Source organism: Oncorhynchus nerka, linkage group LG9a (assembly GCF_034236695.1).
Source record: "Oncorhynchus nerka isolate Pitt River linkage group LG9a, Oner_Uvic_2.0, whole genome shotgun sequence".
NCBI lineage: Eukaryota > Metazoa > Chordata > Actinopteri > Salmoniformes > Salmonidae > Oncorhynchus > Oncorhynchus nerka.
The window spans coordinates 13,115,485-13,141,765 of record NC_088404.1 but is presented as its reverse complement, the minus strand read 5'-3'; the positions used below and the strand labels follow the sequence as shown (position 1 = coordinate 13,141,765).

The following is a 26,281-nucleotide window of genomic DNA, read 5'->3' as shown; positions in this document are numbered from 1 at the left end:
GAGGGGGAGAGGGGGTGAAGGGGAGAAGAGGAGAGAGGAGAGAGGAGGGAGGGTGAGAGGGGGAGGAGAGAGAGGAAGAGACGGGGAGGGGTGAAGGGGTGAAGGGGAGAAGAGAAGAGAGGAGGGGAGGGTGAGAGGGGGAGGAGAGGGAGGAAGAGAGGGGGAGAGGGGTGAAGGGGAGAAGAGGAGAGAGGAGAGAGGAGAGAGGAGGGGAGGGTGATAGGGGGAGGAGAGGGAGGAAGAGAGGGGGAGAGGGGGTGAAGGGGAGAAGAGGAGAGAGGAGAGAGGAGGGGAGGGTGAGAGGGAGGAGGAGAGAGAGGAAGAGGGAGAGGGGGTGGGGAGAAGGTGAGAAGAGGAGAGAGGAGGGGAGGGGAGGGTGAGAGGGGGAGGAGAGGGAGGAAGAGAGGGGAGGAAGAGAGGGGGGAGGGGGAGTGAAGGGGGAGATGGTGAGAGAGGAGAGAGGAGGGGAGGGTGAGAGGGGAGGAGAGGGAGGATGAGAGTGGGGAGGGGGTGAAGGGGTGAAGGGGAGAAGAGGACAGAGGGTGAGAGGGGGGAGGTGATGGAGAGAGGGGCGAGAGGGAGGAGAGGAGGAGAGAGGAGGAAGAGGGTTACAGAAAGTCAATATACTGTGTACACTATTAAAGGGCCTAAAATATGTCCTGGTAAGATAATAATGGTCAAGAAAATGTCCCTATCATGTACCTCACCGTGCAGGTGCAAATACAATGGAGAACTCCAGCGACATAACTAAGAGTTAGTCGAGTGTTTTGAGGTCTCTGGATTGATGCATACAGGCTTCTTCTCCTCTCTAATATACAGTCATGTTACACCTCCTAGACATAGTAGTACTGACCTGGTATCCTTCAACAGTGTGCTGGGTGACAGGGAGCCACCACACAATGGCCTCAGTGGCAGACAACGCCCTGGCCTCCACACTGGCAGGGGCTTCGGATGGCACTGGTGGCACACACAGAGATATCATTGAAGACAATATGAGACAGAGAGAGAGACAGCGAGAGACTTGTGTAAACTTGTGTTTATTATCTATTGGACTTGCTTTGGCAATGTAAACATATGTTTCCCTTGCAGAGTAAAGCCCCTGTCAAAGTATTCCCTCTACATACCCACCTACAGTAACTGTAGATTGTTTATGAATGTAATCTGCCCTTTATTTCATGTTGGTACCCAGTCTGACCCTGCCTATGCAGTCCTCTCTCAGTCTTGGTAAGGAGGCATCTGTTAATAAGAGGCATTAATCATTGCCTAGAACAAGCTCAGCGACAGAAATATCTTTCCCCATATTCTTTCTGTGATCCAACACTTTCCTCTGAGTTATGACCCATGACACACTCCCAGTGTATCTGCTCCAGGAGAGAGAGAGAGAGAGAGAGAGAGAGAGAGAGAGAGAGAGAGAGAGAGAGACAGACAGACAGACAGACAGACAGACAGACAGACAGACAGACAGACAGACAGACAGACAGACAGACAGACAGACAGACAGACAGACAGAGAGACAGAGAGAGAGCTGTCCACATGTCATCAGGCTCGGCTCAAACCTAACACTTCTACCCACTTTTACACGCCCAAACAGCGTTACCACGGCAACTGAGCATCTCTCCATAACCCCGGGTTGCCCATGGTTATCTTGATTGTCTGTCAGCTGAAGTTAATAAGTGGGCTGAATGCTTGACATCCCTGGGGGTGAATTTTCAGCTTTCTGGTTCATGCTGCTACAGAGATCATGATAATCCCACTCTGATGAGGGATGGAAGAGGGAGGGAGGTGAGGGAGGGAGAGTAGGAGGGTGATGAGGGTAGGAGGGAGGTGAGTGTAGGAGGGAGGTGAGGGAGCGAGGGTTGGAGGGAGGGGGTTGGAGGGAGGTGAGAGTGGGAGGGAGGGACAGAGGTTTGGTGGGAGGTGAGGGTGGAAGGGAAGTGAGGGTGGGAGGGAGGGAGGTGAGGGAGGTGAGGGTGGGAGGGAGGTGAGGGTGGAGGGAGGGGTGAGGTGAGGGTGGGGTGGGTGAGGGTAGGAGGGAGGGAGGTGAGGAGGGGAGGGTGGGATGAGGGTGGGAGGGAGGTGGGGTGGGAGGTGAGGGGTGGAGGAGGGAGGTGATGGTAGGAGGGGGTGGGAGGGAGGTGAGGTGAGGGAGGGAGGTAGGGGAGGTGAAGGAGGGAGGAGAGGAGGGAGGTGAGGGTGGGGGGGAATTAAGGTGGGAGGGAGGGAGGGTGGGAGGGAGGTGGGAGGAGGGAGGTGAGGTGAGGAGGTGAGGGTGGGAGGGAGGTGAGGGTGGGAGGGAGGTGAGGTGAGGGTGGGAGGGAGGGTAGGTTAGGGTGGGAGGTGGGAGGGAGATGAGGGTGGGGGGAGGGAGGGAGGGAGGGGAGGTGAGGAGGGAGGAGGAGGGAGGTGAGGGTGGGAGGGAGGGAGGTGAGGGTGGGGGAGGGAGGTGAGGTGAGGGAGGTGGGAGGTGAGGGTGGGAGGAGGGAGGGAGGTGGGGGGAAATTAAGGAGGGAGATGAGGGTGGGAGGGAGGTGAGGGGGAGGTGGGAGGGAGGTGATGGTAGGAGGGAGGGTAGGAGGGAGGTGAGGAGGGAGATGAGGGTGGGAGGGAGGTGAGGGAGGAGGGGAGGAGGGAGGAGGGAGGGGAGGTGAGGAGGGAGGAGAGGAGGGAGGTGGGGGGGGGAAATTAAGGTGGGAGGGAGGGTGGGAGGGTGGGAGGGAGGAGGGAGGTGAGGGTGGGAGGGAGGTGAGGGTGGGAGGGAGGGAGGTGAGGGTGGGGGGGGAAATTAAGGTGGGAGGGAGGTGAGGGTGGGAGGGAGGGAGGGAGGTGAGGAGGGAGGTGAGGGTGGGAGGGAGGGAGGTGAGGAGGGAATTGAGGGTGGGAGGGAGGGAGGGGTTTCTGAAGAGACCCCCGTCTCTCTATGCTGTGGACAGAGTACAATGATCTGTGGTCCGTTTTTCTGTTTTCCCACGTATAATTAAGGTTGGGCTTTCCATGAGGAGTAAGCTGATCCTAGATCTGTGCTTACCGTCTTGTGCAGAGTAGATAACAGCCGTGAGACTATAGGGTCCTTCTCCTTTAATGTTGAAAGCCTTGACTTTGACCTGGAACTCTGTGGAGGCGGGGATGGATGAGTCTTTGTGGACATAGTGTTTAGCCTCGGGGTCTGCCACAGTCACCTTCATCCATTCGTAGACATCGTGGGGCTTGAAGGCGATGATGTAGCCAAAGTTGCGGCCGTAGTAGTACTGCGGCTGCACCGGCTGGAGGTAGAGGGAACGGGAAAGAGAGTTGAGCCATTAACAATAAGAGAACGATCCACACAGGACCTTGTTGTCTATCGACAGGCGGTGTCACCTCTTGATGGTCCATCCTTGCTGACAGAGTTATGCCAAGTGACAAGAAAATTTCCAGGATCAAAATAAGGAGCTATAATCTCTCTTAAACTGCTTTATATAATATATAATATTATTCTAGTTATCATGACAACTGTGTCTCTAAGAGACTGTTTATTCCAAAGTTATGACAGCCTTATTATAAGACCAGCCTCTCCCCTGTCTCACTTCCTTGATTTATTAAACCAGCCTATCCAGCCTCTTCCCTGGCTCACTTCCTTGATTTATTAAACCAGCCTATCCAGCCTCTCCCCTGGCTCACTTCCTTGATTTATTAAACCAGCCTATCCAGCCTCTTCCCTGGCTCACTTCCTTGATTTATTAAACCAGCCTATCCAGCCTCTCCCCTGCCTCACTTCCTTGATTTATTAGACCAGCCTATCCAGCCTCTCCCCTGGCTCACTTCCTTGATTTATTAAACCAGCCTATCCAGCCTCTTCCCTGGCTCACTTCCTTGATTTATTAAACCAGCCTATCCAGCCTCTCCCCTGGCTCACTTCCTTGATTTATCAAACCAGCCTATCCGGCCTCTCCCCTGCCTCACTTCCTTGATTTATTAAACCAGCCTATCCAGCCTCTCCCCTGGCTCACTTCCTTGATTTATTAAACCAGCCTATCCAGCCTCTTCCCTGGCTCACTTCCTTGATTTATTAAACCAGCCTATCCAGCCTCTCCCCTGCCTCACTTCCTTGATTTATTAAACCAGCCTATCCAGCCTCTCCCCTGCCTCACTTCCTTGATTTATTAAACCAGCCTATCCAGCCTCTCCCCTGCCTCACTTCCTTGATTTATTAGACCAGCCTATCCAGCCTCTCCCCTGCCTCACTTCCTTGATTTAATAGACCAGCCTATCCAGCCTCTCCCCTGCCTCACTTCCTTGATTTATTAGACCAGCCTATCAAGCCTCATCTCCTAGCTTGGCTCAGGCCCCATCAAACCAAATGTCCTGCATGATGTACATGCATCAGGCACTGCTAACACACACACGCACACACACACACACACGCACACGCACACACACACACACACACACACACACACACACACACAACACACACACACACACACACACCTGACCTTTAAACACAAGCCTCATCACATCAACCAACTGCTGCAGGGTTGATGCTGCCATACAAAAGCACTTCTGGTTGACAGTCATTCCTTCAAGCTACTGTTATGGACGTGCTGTGGTCTGACATCTATGCTCTCCTCTTCTTCCAGGAACATAGCTTCCTCTAGGAACGGGTGGCAGGTAGCCTAGCGGTTAAGAGCATTGGGCCAGTAACCGCAAGATCAATCTGAAAAATCTGGTAATGGGCCCTTGAGCAAGGTACTCAACTCTAATGGCTCTGGATAAGAGCATCTGCTAAAATGTAAAAAATAGCTAACATAGCTATTCAGCACTGCCTTGCAAGAAGGGCATAGCAAAAAAAAACATGCATCTTGCACATGCTGCAGTTTAATTTGAATTGAAATCAAACGTCTGTTCTTGCTTGTTTCCATTGGCTGGCTGCTGTCAGATCAGATTTAGGAGAAAAGCTGAGTTTGTGGCCACAGTCCACTGGCAGAGACAGAAATAAAGATGGCATCTTGGCTAGATGATCCTAGACCTACCGTCCAAGTGATGGTCAGCTCCTTGCTGGTCCCGCCACCACCGCCAATGTCTGAGGGCGCCACCACGGGAACTACAACGAGACAGGAGATGCCAAGCTCTGAGTTCACATTCACAGGCCAGTATTCACAAAGCACATCTGAGTGTTGAGCTAGGATAGTTGATCACAGAGTGCTGATCTAGGATCAGGTCCTGCCTGTCGATATAATCATATTCATTACGATCAAAAAAAGGTCAAACTGATCCTAGTCCTACTCTGAGACTCGTTGTGAACACTGGCCATTGTCCACACAGCACAATGCCAAACAACATATACTGTAACCTTCAGTTGGCACTAGTACTGATGCAGCATCAGCTTTATAACATAACATCAATGTCTCTAGTGCTGCCAGTTTCAACACCTTAAATGGTCCTATGGGACCGATGTCCCACTGGCTTTCCATCTTCTAATCTCATCTGTCATGGTTTAGTCAAATGTGTTCTGTCATCTCATCTGTCATGGTTTAGTAAGATGTGTTCTGTCATCTCATCTGTCATGGTTTAGTAAGATGTGTTCTGTCATGGTTTAGTAAGATGTGTTCTGTCATCTCATCTGCCATGGTTTAGTAAGATATGTTCTGTCATGGTTTAGTCAAATGTGTTCTGTCATCTCATCTGTCATGGTTTAGTAAGATATGTTCTGTCATGGTTTAGTCAAATGTGTTCTGTCATCTCATCTGTCATGGTTTAGTAAGATGTGTTCAGTCATGGTTTAGTAAGATGTGTTCTGTCATCTCATCTGTCATGGTTTAGTAAGATGTGTTCTGTCATCTCATCTGTCATGGTTTAGTAAGATGTGTTCTGTCATGGTTTAGTAAGATGTGTTCTGTCATCTCATCTGCTATGGTTTAGTAAGATGTGTTCTGTCATGGTTTAGTAAGATGTGTTCTGTCATCTCATCTGTCATGGTTTAGTAAGATGTGTTCTGTCATGGTTTAGTAAGATGTGTTCTGTCATCTCATCTGTCATGGTTTAGTAAGATGTGTTCTGTCATCTCATCTGTCATGGTTTAGTAAGATGTGTTCTGTCATGGTTTAGTAAGATGTGTTTGTCATCTCATCTGCTATGGTTTAGCAAGATGTGTTCTGTCATGGTTTAGTAAGATGTGTTCTGTCATCTCATCTGTCATGGTTTAGTAAGATGTGTTCTGTCATCTCATCTGTCATGGTTTAGTAAGATGTGTTCTGTCATCTCATCTGCCATGGTTTAGTAAGATATGTTCTGTCATGGTTTAGTCAAATGTGTTCTGTCATCTCATCTGTCATGGTTTAGTAAGATATGTTCTGTCATGGTTTAGTCAAATGTGTTCTGTCATCTCATCTGTCATGGTTTAGTAAGATGTGTTCTGTCATCTCATCTGTCATGGTTTAGTAAGATGTGTTCTGTCATCTCATCTGTCATGGTTTAGTAAGATGTGGTCTGTCATCTCACCTGTCATGGTTTAGTAAGATATGTTCTGTCATGGTTTAGTAAGATGTATTCTGTCATCTCATCTGCTATGGTTTAGTAAGATGTGTTCTGTCATCTCATCTGTCATGGTTTAGTAAGATGTGTTCTGTCATCTCATCTGTCATGGTTTAGTAAGATGTGTTCTGTCATCTCATCTGCTATGGTTTAGTAAGATGTGTTCTGTCATGGTTTAGTAAGATGTGTTCTGTCATCTCATCTGTCATGGTTTAGTAAGATGTGTTCTGTCATGGTTTAGTAAGATGTGTTCTGTCATCTCATCTGTCATGGTTTAGTAAGATGTGTTCTGTCATGGTTTAGTAAGATGTGTTTGTCATCTCATCTGCTATGGTTTAGTAAGATGTGTTCTGTCATGGTTTAGTAAGATGTGTTCTGTCATGGTTTAGTAAGATGTGTTCTGTCATCTCATCTGTCATGGTTTAGTAAGATGTGTTCTGTCATCTCATCTGTCATGGTTTAGTAAGATGTGTTCTGTCATGGTTTAGTAAGATGTGTTCTGTCATCTCATCTGCTATGGTTTAGTAAGATGTGTTCTGTCATCTCATCTGTCATGGTTTAGTAAGATGTGTTCTGTCATCTCATCTGTCATGGTTTAGTAAGATGTGTTCTGCTATATCATCTGTCATGGTTTAGTAAGATGTGTTCTGTCATCTCATCTGTCATGGTTTAGTAAGATGTGTTCTGTCATGGTTTAGTAAGATGTGTTCTGTCATCTCATCTGTCATGGTTTAGTAAGATGTGTTCTGCTATATCATCTGTCATGGTTTAGTAAGATGTGTTCTGTCATCTCATCTGTCATGGTTTAGTAAGATGTGTTCTGCTATATCATCTGTCATGGTTTAGTAAGATGTGTTCTGTCATCTCATCTGTCATGGTTTAGTAAGATGTGTTCTGTCATCTCATCTGTCATGGTTTAGTAAGATGTGTTCTGTCATCTCATCTGTCATGGTTTAGTAAGATGTGTTCTGTCATCTCATCTGTCATGGTTTAGTAAGATGTGTTCTGGCATCTCATCTGTCATGGTTTAGTAAGATGTGTTCTGTCATCTCATCTGTCATGGTTTAGTAAGATGTGTTCTGTCATTTCATCTGTCATGGTTTAGTAAGATGTGTTCTGTCATGGTTTAGTAAGATGTGTTCTGTCATCTCATCTGCTATGGTTTAGTAAGATGTGTTCTGTCATGGTTTAGTAAGATGTGTTCTGTCATCTCATCTGTCATGGTTTAGTAAGATGTGTTCTGTCATGGTTTAGTAAGATGTGTTCTGTCATCTCATCTGTCATGGTTTAGTAAGATGTGTTCTGTCATGGTTTAGTAAGATGTGTTTGTCATGGTTTAGTAAGATGTGTTCTGTCATGGTTTAGTAAGATGTGTTTGTCATCTCATCTGCTATGGTTTAGTAAGATGTGTTCTGTCATGGTTTAGTAAGATGTATTCTGTCATCTCACCTGTCATGGTTTAGTAAGATGTGTTCTGTCATCTCATCTGTCATGGTTTAGTAAGATGTGTTCTGTCATCTCATCTGTCATGGTTTAGTAAGATGTGTTCTGCTATATCATCTGTCATGGTTTAGTAAGATGTATTCTGTCATCTCATCTGTCATGGTTTAGTAAGATGTGTTCTGTCATCTCATCTGTCATGGTTTAGTAAGATGTGTTCTGTCATCTCATCTGTCATGGTTTAGTAAGATGTGTTCTGCTATATCATCTGTCATGGTTTAGTAAGATGTGTTCTGCTATATCATCTGCTATGGTTTAGTAAGATGTGTTCTGTCATGGTTTAGTAAGATGTGTTCTGTCATCTCATCTGTCATGGTTTAGTAAGATGTGTTCTGCTATATCATCTGTCATGGTTTAGTAAGATGTGTTCTGTCATGGTTTAGTAAGATGTGTTCTGCTATCTCATCTGTCATGGTTTAGTAAGATGTATTCTGTCATCTCATCTGTCATGGTTTAGTAGAGTGGTGTAAAGTACTTAAGTAAAAATACTTGAAAGTACTACTGAAGCAGTTTTTTGTCTGGTTTGCTTATTATAAGGAATTAGAAATTATTTATATTTTACATTTACTTTTTATACTTAAGTATAATTAAAATTAAATACTTTTAGACTTTTACTCAAGTACGATTTTACTGGGTGACTTTCACTTTTACTTTAGTCATTTTCTATTAATTAAGGTATCTTTACTTTTACTCAAGTATGACAATTGGGTACATTTTCCACCACTGGTTTAGTAAGATGTGTTCAAGCAACTATTATTGTTTTTAGAAATGTTACTTTAGGCCTACATTTTCAAATGTTAAACTAAAAACCAGATCTCCTGTGTTAGTCTGCTGAGCTATAGCCTTGGCATTAGCTGGGGTAGCGAAGACTTCAGGATGCCATGATGGTTCAGCAGCAGCTCCGTTACCCTTACCAGCCTCCAACGTGGTGACTTTGGGAGAGGGGCTGCTGGGGTCTCCTGTCCCCAGGGTGTTGGTGGCTATCACCCTAAACTCATACTCTGTCCAGGGAAACAGGTCCACCACCGTGGCTGTCTCTGCATTGCCTTCCACATCCGGAGGGGCTACAAAGACAGAGATACAGTGCATTCAGACCTCTTGCCTTTTTCCACATTTTGTTAAGTTACAGCCTTATTCTGAAATTGATTTTTTTTAAAAATCCTCATCAATCTACATACAGTATAATACCCCATAATGACAGAGTAAAAACAGGTTAAGTAATTTTTGCAAATGTTTTGAAAATACCTTATTTATATACCTTATTTACATAAGTATTCATACCCTTTGCTATGAGACTTAAAGATGGCGCCAAAGATGGCTGACGTTTTACATTCTCCCAACCAACTGTGCAATTTTGTTATTTTTTTGCGTTTTGTGTAACTTCTTTTTTTACTTATTGTGTACATAATGCTGCTGCTACCGTCTCCTATGACCGAAAACGTTTTCCTTTAACGAGTCCGACGAGAAGGATATCCTGCTTTCACTGGAACAGGCCCAGATCCACGCATTTTGCGTGAAGAAAATATGGCGGAAAACGGGACGCAGATCGGGGATCCTTCTGAGAAGCCGGAGGCGAGTGAGTAAACTCCCAATGCCTTCCATCCTCCTTGCTAATGTGCAATTGTTAGAAAATAAAGTTGATGACCTACTATTAAGATTATCCTATCAAAACTAACATCTTATGTTTCACCGAGACGTGGCTGAACAAAGAAACTGAGCTGGCGGGATTTTCCATGCACCGGCAGAACGAAGACGCTACCTCTGGTAAGACGAGGGGTGGGGGGAGGGGTGTATTTTTGTTAATAACTGCTGGTGCGCGATGTCTAATATTAAAGAAGTCTCGAGGTATAGCTCGCCTGAGGTAGAGTACCTTATGATAAGCTGTAGACGACACTATCTACCAAGAGAGATCTCATCTATATTATCCGTAGCCATCTATTTACCACCACAAAGCGAAGCTGGCACTAAGACCGCTCTCAACCAACTCTATAAAGCCATAAGCAAAGAAGAAAATGCTCACCCAGAAGTGGCGCACCTAGTGGCCAGGGACATGTGCAACAAGGGAAAAGAAAATCCTAGACCACCTTTACTCCACACACAGAGATGCATACAAAGCTCTCCCCCGCCATCCATTCAGCAAATCTGATCACAATTCTGTCCCCCTGATTCCTGCTTACAAGCAAAAACTAAAGCAGGAAGTACCAGTGATTAGCTCAATACGGAAGTGGTCAGATGACACGGATGCTACACCACAGGACTGTTTTGCTAGCACAGACTGGAAAATGTTCCGGGATTCATCCAATGGCATTGAGGAATATACCACCTCAGTCATCGGCTTCATCAATAAGTGCATCGATGACGTCGTCCCCACATTGACTGTACGTACATATCCCAACCAGAAGTTATGCATTACAGGCAACATCCACATCAAGCTAAAGGCTAGAGCTGTCGATTTCATGGTGCGGGAGATTAATCCGGACGATTATAAAAAATCCTGCTATGCCCTCAGACGAACCATCAAACAAGCAAAAAGTTAATACAGGATTAAGATTGAATCAGACTATACCGGCTCTGACGCTCGTTGGATGTGGCGAGGCTTGAAAACTATTACGGACAACAAAGGGAAACCCAGACGTGAGCTGCCCAGGGACGCGAGCCTACCAGAAGAGCTAAATGCCTTTTATGCTTGCTTCGAGGCAAGCAACACTGAAGCATGCACGAGAGCACCATCGGTACCCGATGTGAACAAAACCTTTAAACAGGTCAACATTCACAAAGCTGCTGGGCCGGACGGATTACCAGGACGTGTACTCAAAGCATGCGCGGACCAACTGTCAAGTGTCTTCACTGACATTTTCAACTTCTCCCTGTACTACCTACATGTTTCAAGCAGACCACCATAGTCCCTGTGTCCAAGGAAGCGAAGGCGACCTGCCTAAATGATTACTGCCCCGTGGCACTCACGTCGGTAGCCATGAAATGCTTTGAAAGGCTGGTCATGGCTCACATCAACAGGATCCTCCCGGACACCCTAGACCCACTCCAATTCGCTTACCGCCCCAACAGATCCACAGATGACGCAATCTCAATCTCACTCCACACTGCCCTTTCCCGCCTGGATAAAAGGAACACCTATGTGAGAATGCTATTCATTGACTACAGCTCAGCGTTCTACACCATAGTGCCCTCAAAGCTCATCACTAAGCTAAGGACCCTGGGACTAAACACCTCCCTCTGCAACTGGATCCTGGACTTCCTGATGGGCCCCCAGAATCTCAAAAGGTTCTACAGCTGCACCATCGAGAGCATCCTGACCGTTTGCCTCACCGCCTGGTATGGAAACTGCTCGGCATCTGACCGTCAGGGTAGTGCGAACGGCCCAGTACATCACTGGGGCCAAGCTTCCTGCCATCCAGTACCTATATAATAGGCGGTGTCAGAGGAAAGCTCATAACATTTTCAGAGACTCCAGTCACCCAAGTTATGAACTGTTTTCTCTGCTACCGCACGGCAAGCGGTACCGGAGCGCCAAGTCTAGGACCAAAAGGCTCCTCAACAGCTTCTACCCCTAAGCCATTAGACTGCTGAACAACTCATAAAAATCACCACCGGACAATTTACATTCTTCTTGAACTGCACTGTTGGTTAAGGGCTTGTAAGTAAGCATTTCACGGTAAAGTCTACACTTGTTGTATTCGGCGCATGTGGCAAATAAAGTTTGATTTGATTTGAGACTCGAAATTGAGCTCAGGTACATCCTGTTTCCATTGATCGTCCTTGTTTCTACAACTTGATTGGAGTCCACCTGTGGTAAATTCAATTATTTGGACATTATTTGGAAAGGCACACACCTGCCTATATAAGGTCCCACAGTTGGCAATGCATATCGGAGCAAAAACCAAGCCATTAGATTGAAGGAGTTGTCCGTAGAGCTCCGAGACAGGATTGTGTCGAGGTACAGATCTGGGGAAGGGTACCAAAATATTTCTGCAGCATTGAAGGTCCCCAAGAACACAGTGGCCTCCATCATTCTTAAATAGAAGAAGATTGGAACCACCAAGACTCTTCCTAAAGTGACTGTCAAGCGTCACGTCTGGAGGAAACCTGGGACCATACCTACGGTAAAGCATGGTGGTGGCAGCAACATGCTGTGGGGATGTTTATCAGTGGCAGGGACTGGGAGACTAACATTACCAAAAATGATTAAAAACGTTGAATTGCTTTGAATTATGGGGTATTGTGTGCAGATTGTGAGGAAATGCACTGTACACAGAAACCCATAGTATCACCTCAGAGAAGTATCAGAGAAATCAGCATAACATTGTGTGTTAAAACGCTGCCAGCACGTGGACGTCTTTTTCATACAAGGTGGATTACATCGGTGCTACAGTACAGCGCCTAAAGACTAACGCACAGAACTTTGTTTTGCATTCTGTGTAAAAGCTGACCTAGGACTTGGTGCCTGTGAGGAACTGATGTGTGGTTTCAGTCTCTGCACGGTTTGCTTCTTTTGGAGATCCACCATGTGTCTATCTATGTAGCTAGCTCTTAGCCAGAGCTGGCACCAGAGCCGGCTCTGTTCGACGCTCCGGTTTATTTGACCAGTCGTTGATGTACATGGGGTTTATTTGATGTATTTTGTTGGATAGACAGAAAAGCTTGGAGAGGAGAAACTGGTATGGTTTCTTAAAGTGGCGGCACATACTGCAAGATCAGACCTACACATTTAGGGTATTTATTTGACCAGTCTACAATATGGATGGTGGTATTTATTTAACTCACATGTGGTGGCATCTCTCCAGTCTTCCTGAGAGAACCAGTCCCGGCATTGGACGGTGTATTTAGAGATGGGGCTGTGGTTGTCTGCTCCACTGCTCCAGATCAGACGGACACTCTTGTTCCTGATCTCCTCCACACGTACCCCACCTGGAGGCCCAGGGGGACCTGGGGGGTTGATGGGTGATAATTGTTACAAAAATACACAGCAAATAGGCATACACACGTCACATAATCCAAAACAAAACCAACAAGATTAACCAATGTTTCAATATCCTGCTCGTGGAAGAAGACTTGGCAAAATGTCTTGCCTACTAAGACTACAATAATGGAATCTGTTTGATGCATAAAAACAGCACATCAAAACCAGGCTGTAAAACAGCACATCAAAAACAGCACATCAAAACCAAGCTGTAAAACAGCACATCAAAAACAGGCTGTAAAACAGCACATCAAAAACAGCACATCAAAACCAGGCTGTAAAACAGCACATCAAAACCAGGCTGTAAAACAGCACATCAAAACCAGGCTGTAAAACAGCACAACAAAACCAGGCATTTCCACTGAAGTTACACTTTTACCAGGTCTTAGATTGGTGGATTAACACATTACTTAGGGTATTACTTAGGGTATTGACAAATCAACCAAGCCTAAAAGCCAGGGAGAGAGACATTTTTAATCTACTGTTTTTCTTGGTAGTTTTGCCCTTCCTGGAGGAGAGAGAGAGAGGACTAGAAAGACTGTCTAATAGAAAACCCAGACTGTTGGGTTGAGTCACTCCCTCTCTGACAATCTCCCTCTCTCTCAACCCACAGCTTTAGCCTCAGACGGCCCCAGAAATCAAGCAGGATTTGCTCTTTCATGTTTGCCACAGAATCCACCCAGAGAACTAAGGTGATTAGACTGTAGACTGCCAGAGAATGAAGGATATGTGTGCGTGCGTGCGTGCGTGCGTGCGTGCCGGAGTTGTTTTACTGGAACATATTAGTGACATCTTTCACACAAATGAGTCAATTTTCATGCTTTTTGTATTGTTGTGTGGAAGCGGACTGGTGAATAGAGCAAGCTCTGAATCCGTCTCGGTGCAGGCCAGGGTCTGTGCAATGGGACAAGCTCCAGAGACAGACTAGTTTGGGAGAAAAGGATCATTTAACAGTCAAATACAAAATTCTAAGCCACTGCGTTTTTCTGTTTTTCCCCCATTGAAAGACAACAATATGTTGCTGTAATATACAGACATATTCAGATACAGCTCATATTATTATCATAGAGCTACAATAAGATAATAATAATGAGATGGTGATAGTAAAATACAGGTGCTGTGAGCTGTTTCTCTGGTGTAATCTAAATCTACTTCCTGGTTGTCAGAATTGATAAATGGTCATCTTTCATCTCCTTCCTGTCTGTGTGTTGACACTCCATTTAAGCAAGCCAGGGTCTCTGCCTTGTTTTGATGTGACTGTACTCTGGGATTGTCGTCGTAGCCTGAGCCCATTTACCTGCCCATCTGTCAGCCCCTGCTTCAAAAGAACCACCACGAGGGCACGATGAGGATCACCGCACACAGACTCTACGTTCCAAATGGCACCCTATTCCCTTTATAGTGCACTACTTTTAACCAGGACTCTGGTCAAAAGTAGTGCACTATATAGGGAATAGGGTGCCATTTGGGACAAAAGTAGTGCACTATATAGGGAATAGGGTGCCATTTGGGACACATCCCGGATTACTGCTTTCTCTGCTAGAGCTCTTAGCCTCATTCTGAAGAGACTTTTTCCACTGAGAGAAAGGTTATATTTAGGAGTCTATGGGAGTAGTGTAGGGGCTGTAAGACAAGGCTTCACTCAGCAGGTATAGTGGAGGTGAAAACATGAATCATCATGGTGGCATTACGGAGTACAGTATGACAGACATCACCTTGGAAACGTACTGTAGGAGTTTAGTTCACACATGTTAGCTTCAAGGGAAATAGAATGCCAAACCGAAATGACTAAAAAGAGACAGTTCTCTGGCTACCAAAGTACACAAACACCGGAGAATGACATTCTCAAGCTCTTTGAGGAGGCGACATAAAAAACCTTTCCGGGAGACCTTTTTCAGATATCTACAGCAGTGTGTTTAAAAATGCCATGGTGTGAGACTGTAACATGTGCCTCCTCCTCAGTGGTTGACCAGGCTCCAGGACAGAAGACATTTACTCCTACAGTGGAATTTCCACCACTGTGACGGAGCCACGGACCTGGCAGATTAGCCAGTAAAGCACTCACGGTCTGGTTACTCTGGATAGACTTATAACCCCTTACACCCACACGCGCACACGCATGCACACACACACACTTCATACAATTATTTGTGCCCAATAAAGTAGTAAAAATACAATTTTTGCAGGCTATTGTATGACACCCCCTCTGTGAGAGTTTAGTAAGAGTTTAGTTTGAAGGTGCTGCTGTGTCCTTCAGAGGGCAGCTCATCTTACCTTAATAATATGAGAAGCAGAAATGAGATGTCTCTTTAATAAACCAATAGATGAAGCAGAAATGAGATGTCTGATTAATAAACCAATATATGGAGCAGAAATGAGACAAAACACAGGGTGGACTGAGAGAGTGAGAAAATGTGCATCAATCATCTCCTACTCTCTGTCTAGCCCTCACCCACCTCCCACCCAACTCTAGTTGTGTATGTGTGTATGTGTGTGTGTGTGTGTGTGTGTGTGCGTGCGTGCGCGTCTGTGTGTGTGTGTGCGTGTGTGCGTGCGTGCGTGCGTGCGTGCGTGCGTGTGTGTGTGTGTGTGCGTGTGCGTGCGTGTGTGTGTGTGTGCGTGCGTGTACATGTGACGTACCTCTGACGACCAGGTCAGCGGATGCGGAGACGTTGTCCACGGGGGTCTGGGCGGTGCAGGTGTAACGTCCAGAGTGATTCAGCTGGGTGTTCTTGATGATCAGCTCTCCACTGGACCCACCATTCTGAACAGGACAGTACAATCTTCAATTAGTACAACCATTTCAGTTAGTGCAAGCCAAGGTTTGTATTTCATTTTACTTCATGAATTGACTGAATTTAAATGAATTGTTGCAAACACCTACTCTTCCACAACACTCTTTATGTCAAATCAAATCCCATTTTATAGGTCACATACACATGGTTAGCAGATGTTATTGTAAGTGTAGCGCGGTGTCACACAGTCTATTGGTATAATCCATAGGTTTTTGATAATAGTAACACTATGGCCATTGGAAACAGTAGCATGAACTCCTGCTATGACAGCTGTGCCCCCTGCACTTTTAATTAGCCCGCTAGCGTGGGAGCTACTATACCAAGACTACAACTTCCTGAGTCCTGAGGGCTAGCATGGGAGCTACTATACCAAGACTGCAACTTCCTGGGTCCTGAGGGCTAGCGTGGGAGCTACTATACCAAGACTGCAACTTCCTGAGTACTGAGGGCTAGCATGGGAGCTACTATACCAAGACTGCAACTCCCTGAGTCCTGAGGGCTAGCATGGGAGCTACTATACCAAGACTGCAACTTCCTGAGTCCTGAGGGCTAGCATGGGAGCTACTGTACCAAGACTGCAACTTCCTGAGTCCTGAGGGCTACCATGGGAGCTACTATACCAAGACTGCAACTTCCTGAGTCCTGAGGGCTAGCATGGGAGCTACTGTACCAAGACTGCAACTTCCTGAGTCCTGAGGGCTACCATGGGAGCTACTATACCAAGACTGCAACTTCCTGAGTCCTGAGGGCTAGCATGGGAGCTACTATACCAAGACTGCAACTTCCTGAGTCCTGAGGGCTACCATGGGAGCTACTATACCAAGACTGCAGCTTCCTGAGTCCTGAGGGCTAGCATGGTAGCTACTATACCAAGACTGCAACTTCCCGAGTCCTGAGGGCTAGCATGGGAGCTACTATACCAAGACTGCAACTTCCCGAGTCCTGAGGGCTAGCATGGGAGCTACTATACCAAGACTGCAGCTTCCTGAGTCCTGAGGACTAGCATGGGAGCTACTATACCAAGACTGCAGCTTCCTGAGTCCTGAGGACTAGCATGGGAGCTACTATACCAAGACTGCAACTTCCTGAGTCCTGAGGACTAGCATGGGAGCTACTATACCAAGACTACAACTTCCTGAGTCCTGATGGATATAGTCTTGTTTGCCAGACTCATGGTACTACATATAGGAGGAATACAGCGATCTGAACATCCAGATCAGGAGAACTACAGGGAGCCTTACCGTGGGGCCGTCAACCCTCCTGCCCTTCGTTTGAAGAATATAACATAGAGGATCTTTAGTATTATCAATGGGAAGATTTCATAGACAGAATATTTTACAACAGTAGCCTGCAGAATATCTGCAGTAGCCTTTCACTGTTTGTTAGTGCTAGGGAATTGTCATGGTCCTCACGATACAATATTATCACTGTCACTTAGATGCCAATATGTATTGCGATTCTCACGATGAAATATGTATTGCAATTCAATACTACAATTTTATTCAGATTTGATGTTCCAAACATATTGCTCACTATACTGTATGTCTGCTGCAGAGAGAGAAGAGAGAGCATGAGAAAACGAGTTTTAAAGGTGCTGAAAACATATTGCTCACTATACTGTATGTCTGCTGCAGAGAGAGAAGAGAGAGCATGAGAAAACGAGTTTTAAAAGTGCTGAAAACATATTGCTCACTATACTGTATGTCTGCTGCAGAGAGAGAAGAGAGAGCATGAGAAAACGAGTTTTAAAAGTGCTGAAAACATGTTGGCTCACTATTGGAAAAGAGGATGGAGACAAGATATAGATGAAAAAATACCAGCGTTTTGGAGCATGTATAGCCGACTAGCGCTAACTAACTCTACCTCCAATAGAAAAATACAAAATAATGCATATATTTACTTAATTTAACCTTTATTTAAATATGGAATCCGCATTAGGGGAGATAGCAGCCTAGTTCACCTTAGCGCCTTTGTTTTGTTGACTAAACGGTGGAGAGCGGTGTGGTAAAAATAGTTGCAGTACATATTCCAGTGTTCTATCGCTCGTGAAATGATGTCTAAGGGAGAAAACTGTGTTGGTTGTTCGCGTTAACTTCTTTGTCGTTGTAATATCCCAAACAGACGTGGCAGTTTCAGCACTACGGATTCCAGCTTTAAGTCAGTAAGGAACTCATTCTTATTTACAATGACAGCCATTATAATCCCAGGTATGAAATTCTCCCATTGAGAATATAATAGAAGCATTATATTAACTCACTTACTCTAATGAGTTCTACTCTTCTGATGCTACATAAATAACATGGAGAACGTGGCAATTTTTATGAGAGGGGATAATAAGCCTTGTACACAGCTATGCAAGGTCATCCATCAGAACCGTTATAGAGAGTGGTGCATGCCTCCAGTCTGCGGAATGACAGATGTTGAATGCTGTCTGCTGGTTAATGCTGAGTCTGTTCTGGCAGAGAGTGGGTCACGTCATTCATAATGTACGAGAAAGGAAACTGCAGTTAAACTGATATAGTATACAGGGCGTCAGCGGTCAGCAGTCCATGGGTCTTTTAGTAACTGATGCTAAATGGGTATCAGGGAGTTATAGTGGTATTATAAGTAGTACAGCATAGTACACCAAAGGAATATTTCAGCCATACCCGGGATTTGAACCGTCAACGCTAAGATTTCTGGCCTGTTTTTTTTAATCTCTTACCGGGTTGCGTTCATAGTGGGAACCGTCCCGGTCGAAGTCGATGGAGCGGCCGTCCATGGTCCAGACGAACGTGATGTCCAGCGTTGAGTCATGTGATGCGGCACACTGCATGCTGGCGCTCTCGCCCGCCGTCACGTCCGCGTTGGACGGAGCCAAGGTGATCTTAGTGGCCTCTGGTGAGAAAAAGGGCTGGTCAGCTTTAACAGCAACGTGCATTCTTGCCGATTATTTTACCAGGCAAGTCAGTTAAGAACAAATTCTTATTTTCAATGACGGCCTAGGAACAGTGTTCAGGGGCAGAATGACAGATTTGTACCTTGTCAACTCGGGGATTTGAACTTGCAACCTCCAGGTCACTAGTCCAACGCTCTTACCACTAGGCTACCCTGCCGTCCCTACACTCTAACCACTAGGCTACCCTGCCACCTCTACACTCTAACCACTAGGCTAACCTGCCACCTCTACACTCTAACCACTAGGCTACCCTGCCGTCCCTACACTCTAACCACTAGGCTACCCTGCCACCTCTACACTCTAACCACTAGGCTACCCTGCCACCTCTACACTCTAACCACCAGGCTACCCTGCCACCTCTACACTCTAACCACTAGGCTAACCTGCCACCTCTACACTCTTACCACCTGGCTACCCTGCCGTCCCTACACTCTTACCACTAGGCTACCCTGCCGTCCCTACACTCTAACCACTAGGCTACCCTGCCACCTCTACACTCTAACCACTAGGCTACCCTGCTACCTCTACACTCTAACCACTAGGCTACCCTGCCACCTCTACACTCTAACCACCTGGCTACCCTGCCGTCCCTACACTCTTACCACTAGGCTACCCTGCCGTCCCTACACTCTAACCACTAGGCTACCCTGCCACCTCTACACTCTAACCACTAGGCTACCCTGCTACCTCTACACTCTAACCACTAGGCTACCCTGCCACCTCTACACTCTAACCACTAGGCTAACCTGCCACCTCTACACTCTAACCACTAGGCTACCCTGCCACCTCTACACTCTAACCACTAGGCTACCCTGCCACCTCTACACTCTAACCACTAGGCTAACCTGCCACCTCTACACTCTTACCACTAGGCTACCCTGCCACCTCTACACTCTAACCACTAGGCTACCCTGCCACCTCTACACTCTAACCACTAGGCTACCCTGCCACCTCTACACTCTAACCACTAGGCTACCCTGCCACCTCTACACTCTAACCACTAGGCTACCCTGCCACCTCTACACTCTAACCACTAGGCTACCCTGCCATCTCTACACTCTAACCACTAGGCTACCCTGCCACCTCTACACTCTAACCACTAGGCTACCCTGCCACCTCTACACTCTAACCACTAGGCTACCCTGCCACCTCTACACTCTAACCACTAGGCTACCCTGCCACCTCTACACTCTAACCACTAGGCTACCCTGCCATCTCTACACTCTAACCACTAGGCTACCCTGCCACCTCTACACTCTAACCACTAGGCTACCCTGCCACCTCTACACTCTAACCACTAGGCTACCCTGCCACCTCTACACTCTAACCACTAGGCTACCCTGCCACCTCTACACTCTAACCACTAGGCTACCCTGCCACCCTACACTCTAACCACTAGGCTACCCTGCCACCTCTACACTCTAACCACTAGGCTACCCTGCCACCTCTACACTCTAACCACTAGGCTACCCTGCCACCTCTACACTCTAACCACTAGGCTAACCTGCCACCCCGATTGGAAGAACAATGTGCAAAAATCAGCATTTAATGTACCGTGATAAAGAATTCTCCACTAATACCAGCCTGGTCTTTCAGACCTAAAACGTAGGGAAATATTTGTCGTTTGTATAGCGTGAGAACAGTGGAGGCTACTGAGGGATGAACGACTCATAATAATGGCCGGAATGGAGTAAATGGAATGGCATCAAGCACATGTGTTTGGTGTATTTAATACCATTCCACTAATTCCACTCCAGTCATTAAGGTGTCACCAACATCCTATGAGTGAGAGAGTCTGTGTAAGAATGCGCTGATGTGAACAAGAGGTGGAGCAGTGGGCAGTGGCAGTGATCATATCTGACCAGTAGAGGGGGTTGAAGGGTAAGGTATTAATCACAACAGGGGCTCTGTCCACAGTTCATTTAGTTCAAAATTGTACATCCTATCAAAAAAACCTTGTCACATCTCATCTGAGGTGTTGGCTATGAGGGGTGAGTAATAGAGTGATAGCATGTATCACTACTGGCTCCCTGGGACCCCGCCCCCTGAAGCCCAGCCCCCTGAGACCCTGCCCCCTGAGACCAAGCCCCCCGAAGCCCCGCCCCTGAGACCCTGCCCCCTGAGACCAAGCCCCCCGAAGCCCCGCCCCTGAGACCCTGCCCCCTGAGACCAAGCCCCCGAAGCCCAGCCCCTGAGACCCCGCCCCCTGAGACCAAGCCCCCGAAGCCCCGCCCCTGAGACCCTGCCCCCTGATACCCCCCCCTGGGACTCCATAACTCAGTCTCATAAGACTGATGAAGGTCAGATAGGCGTTCTGTGTGCGAGCGATGGTAGTGATGATGGTGCAGTGGCGCTAGCCTCAAGGCGACTCAGTAACAATGTTTCCCAGTTTGAATCTCAGAGATAAACCAGCAGCCAGAGGGTTACTGGCTTCAATATGCCATGTGCTACCTACTGCCATTGTGCCCTTGAGCAAGGCTCTTAACCCTCATCACTGGTCCCCTGAGGTCCATAAACTCAGTCAGAGGAGGCTAACGGGCTGGAGGTCAGATGGGTGTTTCTATGTGTGAATAATGAGTTTATGAGTCTGGTTCAGAGATGGGCAGGGCAGCTGCCCTGTGGTGGGTCTGTGTGTGTTGTGTCCATGTGTGTGTGTGTGTGTGTGTGTGTGTGTGTGTGTGTGTGTGTGTGTGTGTGTGTGTGTGTGTGTGTGCAGTGTCTGTGTGTGTGTAGTGTCTGTGTGCGTGTAGTGCGTGTGCGTGTGCGTGTGTGTGTGTGTGTGTGTGTGTGTGTGTGTGTGTGTGTGTGTGTGTGTGTGTGTGCATGCAGCTTGCCTGTGATAGAGAGGAAGCCTGTGCTGTTGGCCTTGCCCCGGTCATTCTCAGCGAAGCAGGTGTAGCGCCCCTCGTCTGCCCTGGTCACATTCAGGATCTCCAGACTACCATCCTCCCAGATTAACATCCTGATGAAGGTAACAACACATATGATCTCTAGACTACCATCCTCCCAGATTAACATCCTGATGAAGGAAACAACACATATGATCTCTAGACTACCATCCTCCCAGATTAACATCCTAATGAAGGTAACAACACATATGATCTCTAGACTACCATCCTCCCAGATTAACATCCTGATGAAGGAAACAACACATATGATCTCTAGACTACCATCCTCCCAGATTAACATCCTGATGAAGGAAACAACACATATGATCTCTAGACTACCATCCTCCCAGATTAACATCCTGATGAAGGAAACAACACATATGATCTCTAGACTACCATCCTTCCAGATTAACATCCTGATGAAGGAAACAACACATATGATCTCTAGACTACCATCCTCCCAGATTAACATCCTAATGAAGGTAACAACACATATGATCTCTAGACTACCATCCTCCCAGATTAACATCCTGATGAAGGTAACAACACATATGATCTCTAGACTACCATCCTCCCAGATTAACATCCTGATGAAGGAAACAACACATATGATCTCTAGACTACCATCCTCCCAGATTAACATCCTGATGAAGGAAACAACACATATGATCTCTAGACTACCATCCTCCCAGATTAACATCCTGATGAAGGTAACAACACATATGATCTCTAGACTACCATCCTCCCAGATTAACATCCTGATGAAGGTAACAACACATATGATCTCTAGACTACCATCCTCCCAGATTAACATCCTAATGAAGGTAACAACACATATGATCTCTAGACTACCATCCTCCCAGATTAACATCCTGATGAAGGTAACAACACATATGATCTCTAGACTACCATCCTCCCAGATTAACATCCTAATGAAGGTAACAACACATATGATCTCTAGACTACCATCCTCCCAGATTAACATCCTGATGAAGGTAACAACACATATGATCTCTAGACTACCATCCTCCCAGATTAACATCCTAATGAAGGTAACAACACATATGATCTCCAGACTACCATCCTCCCAGATTAACATCCTGATGAAGGAAACAACACATATGATCTCTAGACTACCATCCTTCCAGATTAACATCCTGATGAAGGAAACAACACATATGATCTCTAGACTACCATCCTCCCAGATTAACATCCTAATGAAGGTAACAACACATATGATCTCTAGACTACCATCCTCCCAGATTAACATCCTGATGAAGGTAACAACACATATGATCTCTAGACTACCATCCTCCCAGATTAACATCCTGATGAAGGAAACAACACATATGATCTCTAGACTACCATCCTCCCAGATTAACATCCTGATGAAGGTAACAACACATATGATCTCTAGACTACCATCCTCCCAGATTAACATCCTGATGAAGGTAACAACACATATGATCTCTAGACTACCATCCTCCCAGATTAACATCCTAATGAAGGTAACAACACATATGATCTCTAGACTACCATCCTCCCAGATTAACATCCTGATGAAGGTAACAACACATATGATCTCTAGACTACCATCCTCCCAGATTAACATCCTAATGAAGGTAACAACACATATGATCTCTAGACTACCATCCTCCCAGATTAACATCCTGATGAAGGTAACAACACATATGATCTCTAGACTACCATCCTCCCAGATTAACATCCTGATGTAGGAAACAACACATATGATCTCTAGACTACCATCCTCCCAGATTAACATCCTGATGTAGGAAACAAAACAAATGTCAGTGTCCTAAATACACACAGAGAGCAAATCCCATTAGACATGATTGAATGGCAACACACTTATTCACAACAGCCTGAATGGACAGCTCCTGCATGTGGACATCTCTCACAGAATGAGGCATTTATTTATTCCTCTTCTCTATTCTCATTTCTCAGAAAGTTATTTTAGCTATGGTGGGAGATGGCTGAGAGTGATTTGGGTAGTTGGAGAGGATGGCTGAGAGTAGTTTGGGTAGTTGCACAGGGGAGATGGCTGAGAGTGATGTGGGTGGTTGGAGAAGGGGAGATGGCTGAGAGTGAAGTAGGTAGTTGGAGAGGGGGAGATGGCTGAGAGTGATTTGGGTAGTTGGAGAAGGGGTGATGGCTGAGAGTAATGTGGGTAGTTGGAGAAGGGGAGATGGCTGAGAGTGATTTGGGTAGTTGGAGACGATGGCTGAGAGTAGTTTGGGTAGTTGCACAGGGGAGATGGCTGAGAGTGATGTGGGTGGTTGGAGAAGGGGAGATGGCTGAGTGTGAAGTGGGTAGTTGGAGAGGGGGAGATGGCTGAGAGTGAAGTGGGTAGTTGGAGAAGGGGAGATGGCTGAGAGGGATTTGGGTAGTTGGAGAAGAGAGATGGCTGAGAGTGGTTTGGGTAGTTTGGTTAGTTGGAGAAGGGGAGATGGCTGAGAGTGGTTTGGGTAGTTTTGGTATTTGGAGAGGGGAGATGGCTGAGAGTGATGTGGGTAGATAGAGAGGGGGAGATGGCTGAGAGTGATGTGGGTAGTTGGAGAAGGGGAGATGGCTGAGAGTGATGTGGGTAGTTGGAGAAGGGGAGATGGCTGAGAGTGATGTGGGTAGTTGGAGAAGGGGAGATGGCTGAGAGTGATATGGGTAGTTGGAGAAGGGGAGATGGCTGAGAGTGATATGGGTAGTTGGAGAAGGGGAGATGGCTGAGAGTGATATGGGTAGTTGGAGAAGGGGAGATGGCTGAGAGTGATATGGGTAGTTGGAGAAGGGGAGATGGCTGAGAGTGATGTGGGTAGTTGGAGAAGGGGAGATGGCTGAGAGTGATGTGGGTAGTTGGAGAAGGGGAGATGGCTGAGAGTGAAATGGGTAGTTGGAGAAGGGGAGATGGCTGAGAGTGATGTGGGTAGTTGGAGAAGGGGAGATGGCTGAGAGTGATGTGGGTAGTTGGAGAAGGGGAGATGGCTGAGAGTGATATGGGTAGTTGGAGAAGGGGAGATGGCTGAGAGTGATATGGGTAGTTGGAGAAGGGGAGATGGCTGAGAGTAATGTGGGTAGTTGGAGAAGGGGAGATGGCTGAGAGTGATGTGGGTAGTTGGAGATGGCTGAGAGTGATGTGGGTAGTTGGAGAAGGGGAGATGGCTGAGAGTAATGTGGGTAGTTGGAGAAGGGGAGATGGCTGAGAGTGATGTGGGTAGTTGGAGAAGGGGAGATGGCTGAGAGTGATATGGGTAGTTGGAGAAGGGGAGATGGCTGAGAGTAATGTGGGTAGTTGGAGAAGGGGAGATGGCTGAGAGTGATGTGGGTAGTTGGAGAAGGGGAGATGGCTGAGAGTGATATGGGTAGTTGGAGAAGGGGAGATGGCTGAGAGTGATATGGGTAGTTGGAGAAGGGGAGATGGCTGAGAGTGATATGGGTAGTTGGAGAAGGGGAGATAGCTGAGAGTGATATGGGTAGTTGGAGAAGGGGAGATGGCTGAGAGTGATGTGGGTAGTTGGAGAAGGGGAGATGGCTGAGTGGTTCTTAGTGACGGCAGATTATCCTTGTTTTGTGGTTGAGGAACGGAGGAGTGGAGGGGCTTACAGAGCCAGACTCTCTCTGTCCTGTCTGATGAGCTTCAGACCAGGCTTAATGTCAGCTACTGACGGGGAGAAGTGTGAAGCAGAGCAGAGCCCTCACTGACAAAAGTATTCATCCCCATTACCCCATTACCAAGATAAAGAGATAGAGGACAGTAGAGCCAGGAAATGTAGAGAAGTCAAACACACACACACACACACACACACACACACACACACACACACACACACACACACACACACACACGCACACACACAGACGCAAGTAATGGATTCTCAGAGACATTATACGCTACACTATAATGACCTAAATGTGTCTCATAAACAAATAGAAACCTTCCTACTAGAGTCTAATCAAGACAAAATGTCAACACATTATCCTAAAAACAAATACAAAACCCTTCCCCCCCAGAAAAATATTTAGAGGAGTTATGAACACAGGAGGGGACTTGTCAATGGCCTCCAGGAATAGTGAACGGGCCTCAGTAAATAAACACAGACGGAACCCAACCCGGTGCTGACCTGCTGGAGTTGAAGAGGAGTTCAGAGCCCTTGCTCCAGGACAAGGAGGCTTTGGGAGCAGCTTTAGGTCGACACTCTAGGACCACACGGCCGTTCTTAGCCCCCAGGATCCTCCTCTTTACAGGGTTATGCTCAAACGTAGGGGCGCACGCTGGGGAGAGTCAGAAAGAGGATATTAATATTGAGCATGGGCGACTGAGAAAAACATTTAAGGCCATGTGGCAAACAACAAATGCAGGCACAATTTAAAAATATATATTATATATATATATATAAAAATATGTAATTTATTCATCTGTTTATTCATGTCTTGAAAAATATATCAGACAGCATGTTGGGACACTACATGACCAAAAGTATGTAGACACCTGCTCGTCGAACATCTCATTCCAAAATCATGGGCATTAATATGGAGTTGGTCCCCCTTTTGCTGCTATAACAGCCTCCACTCTTCTGGGAAGGCTTTCCACTAGATGTTGGAACATTGCTGATATAACAGCCTCCACTCTTCTGCGAAGACTTTCCACTAGATGTTGGAACAT

The 26,281-nt window shown here is 46.5% G+C and overlaps 1 protein-coding gene across 2 annotated transcripts in view; it reads right to left on the bottom strand.

The window, feature by feature from the left end:
* The window catches only part of LOC115115226 (contactin-1a-like), a 181,215-nt gene that overhangs the window by 7,792 nt on the left and 147,142 nt on the right, over nucleotides 1–26,281 (bottom strand). For both annotated transcript variants that reach the window (XM_065022342.1, XM_065022343.1), the window contains exons 13-21: nucleotides 25,740–25,890; nucleotides 21,553–21,680; nucleotides 18,485–18,657; nucleotides 15,626–15,749; nucleotides 12,790–12,951; nucleotides 8,922–9,071; nucleotides 5,007–5,077; nucleotides 3,026–3,260; nucleotides 854–957 (exon numbers count right to left, since the gene is read on the bottom strand). In XM_065022342.1, coding sequence (XP_064878414.1) covers nucleotides 854–957; nucleotides 3,026–3,260; nucleotides 5,007–5,077; nucleotides 8,922–9,071; nucleotides 12,790–12,951; nucleotides 15,626–15,749; nucleotides 18,485–18,657; nucleotides 21,553–21,680; nucleotides 25,740–25,890 — 1,298 coding nt within the window. The remainder of the gene's footprint in view (nucleotides 1–853; nucleotides 958–3,025; nucleotides 3,261–5,006; nucleotides 5,078–8,921; nucleotides 9,072–12,789; nucleotides 12,952–15,625; nucleotides 15,750–18,484; nucleotides 18,658–21,552; nucleotides 21,681–25,739; nucleotides 25,891–26,281) is intronic.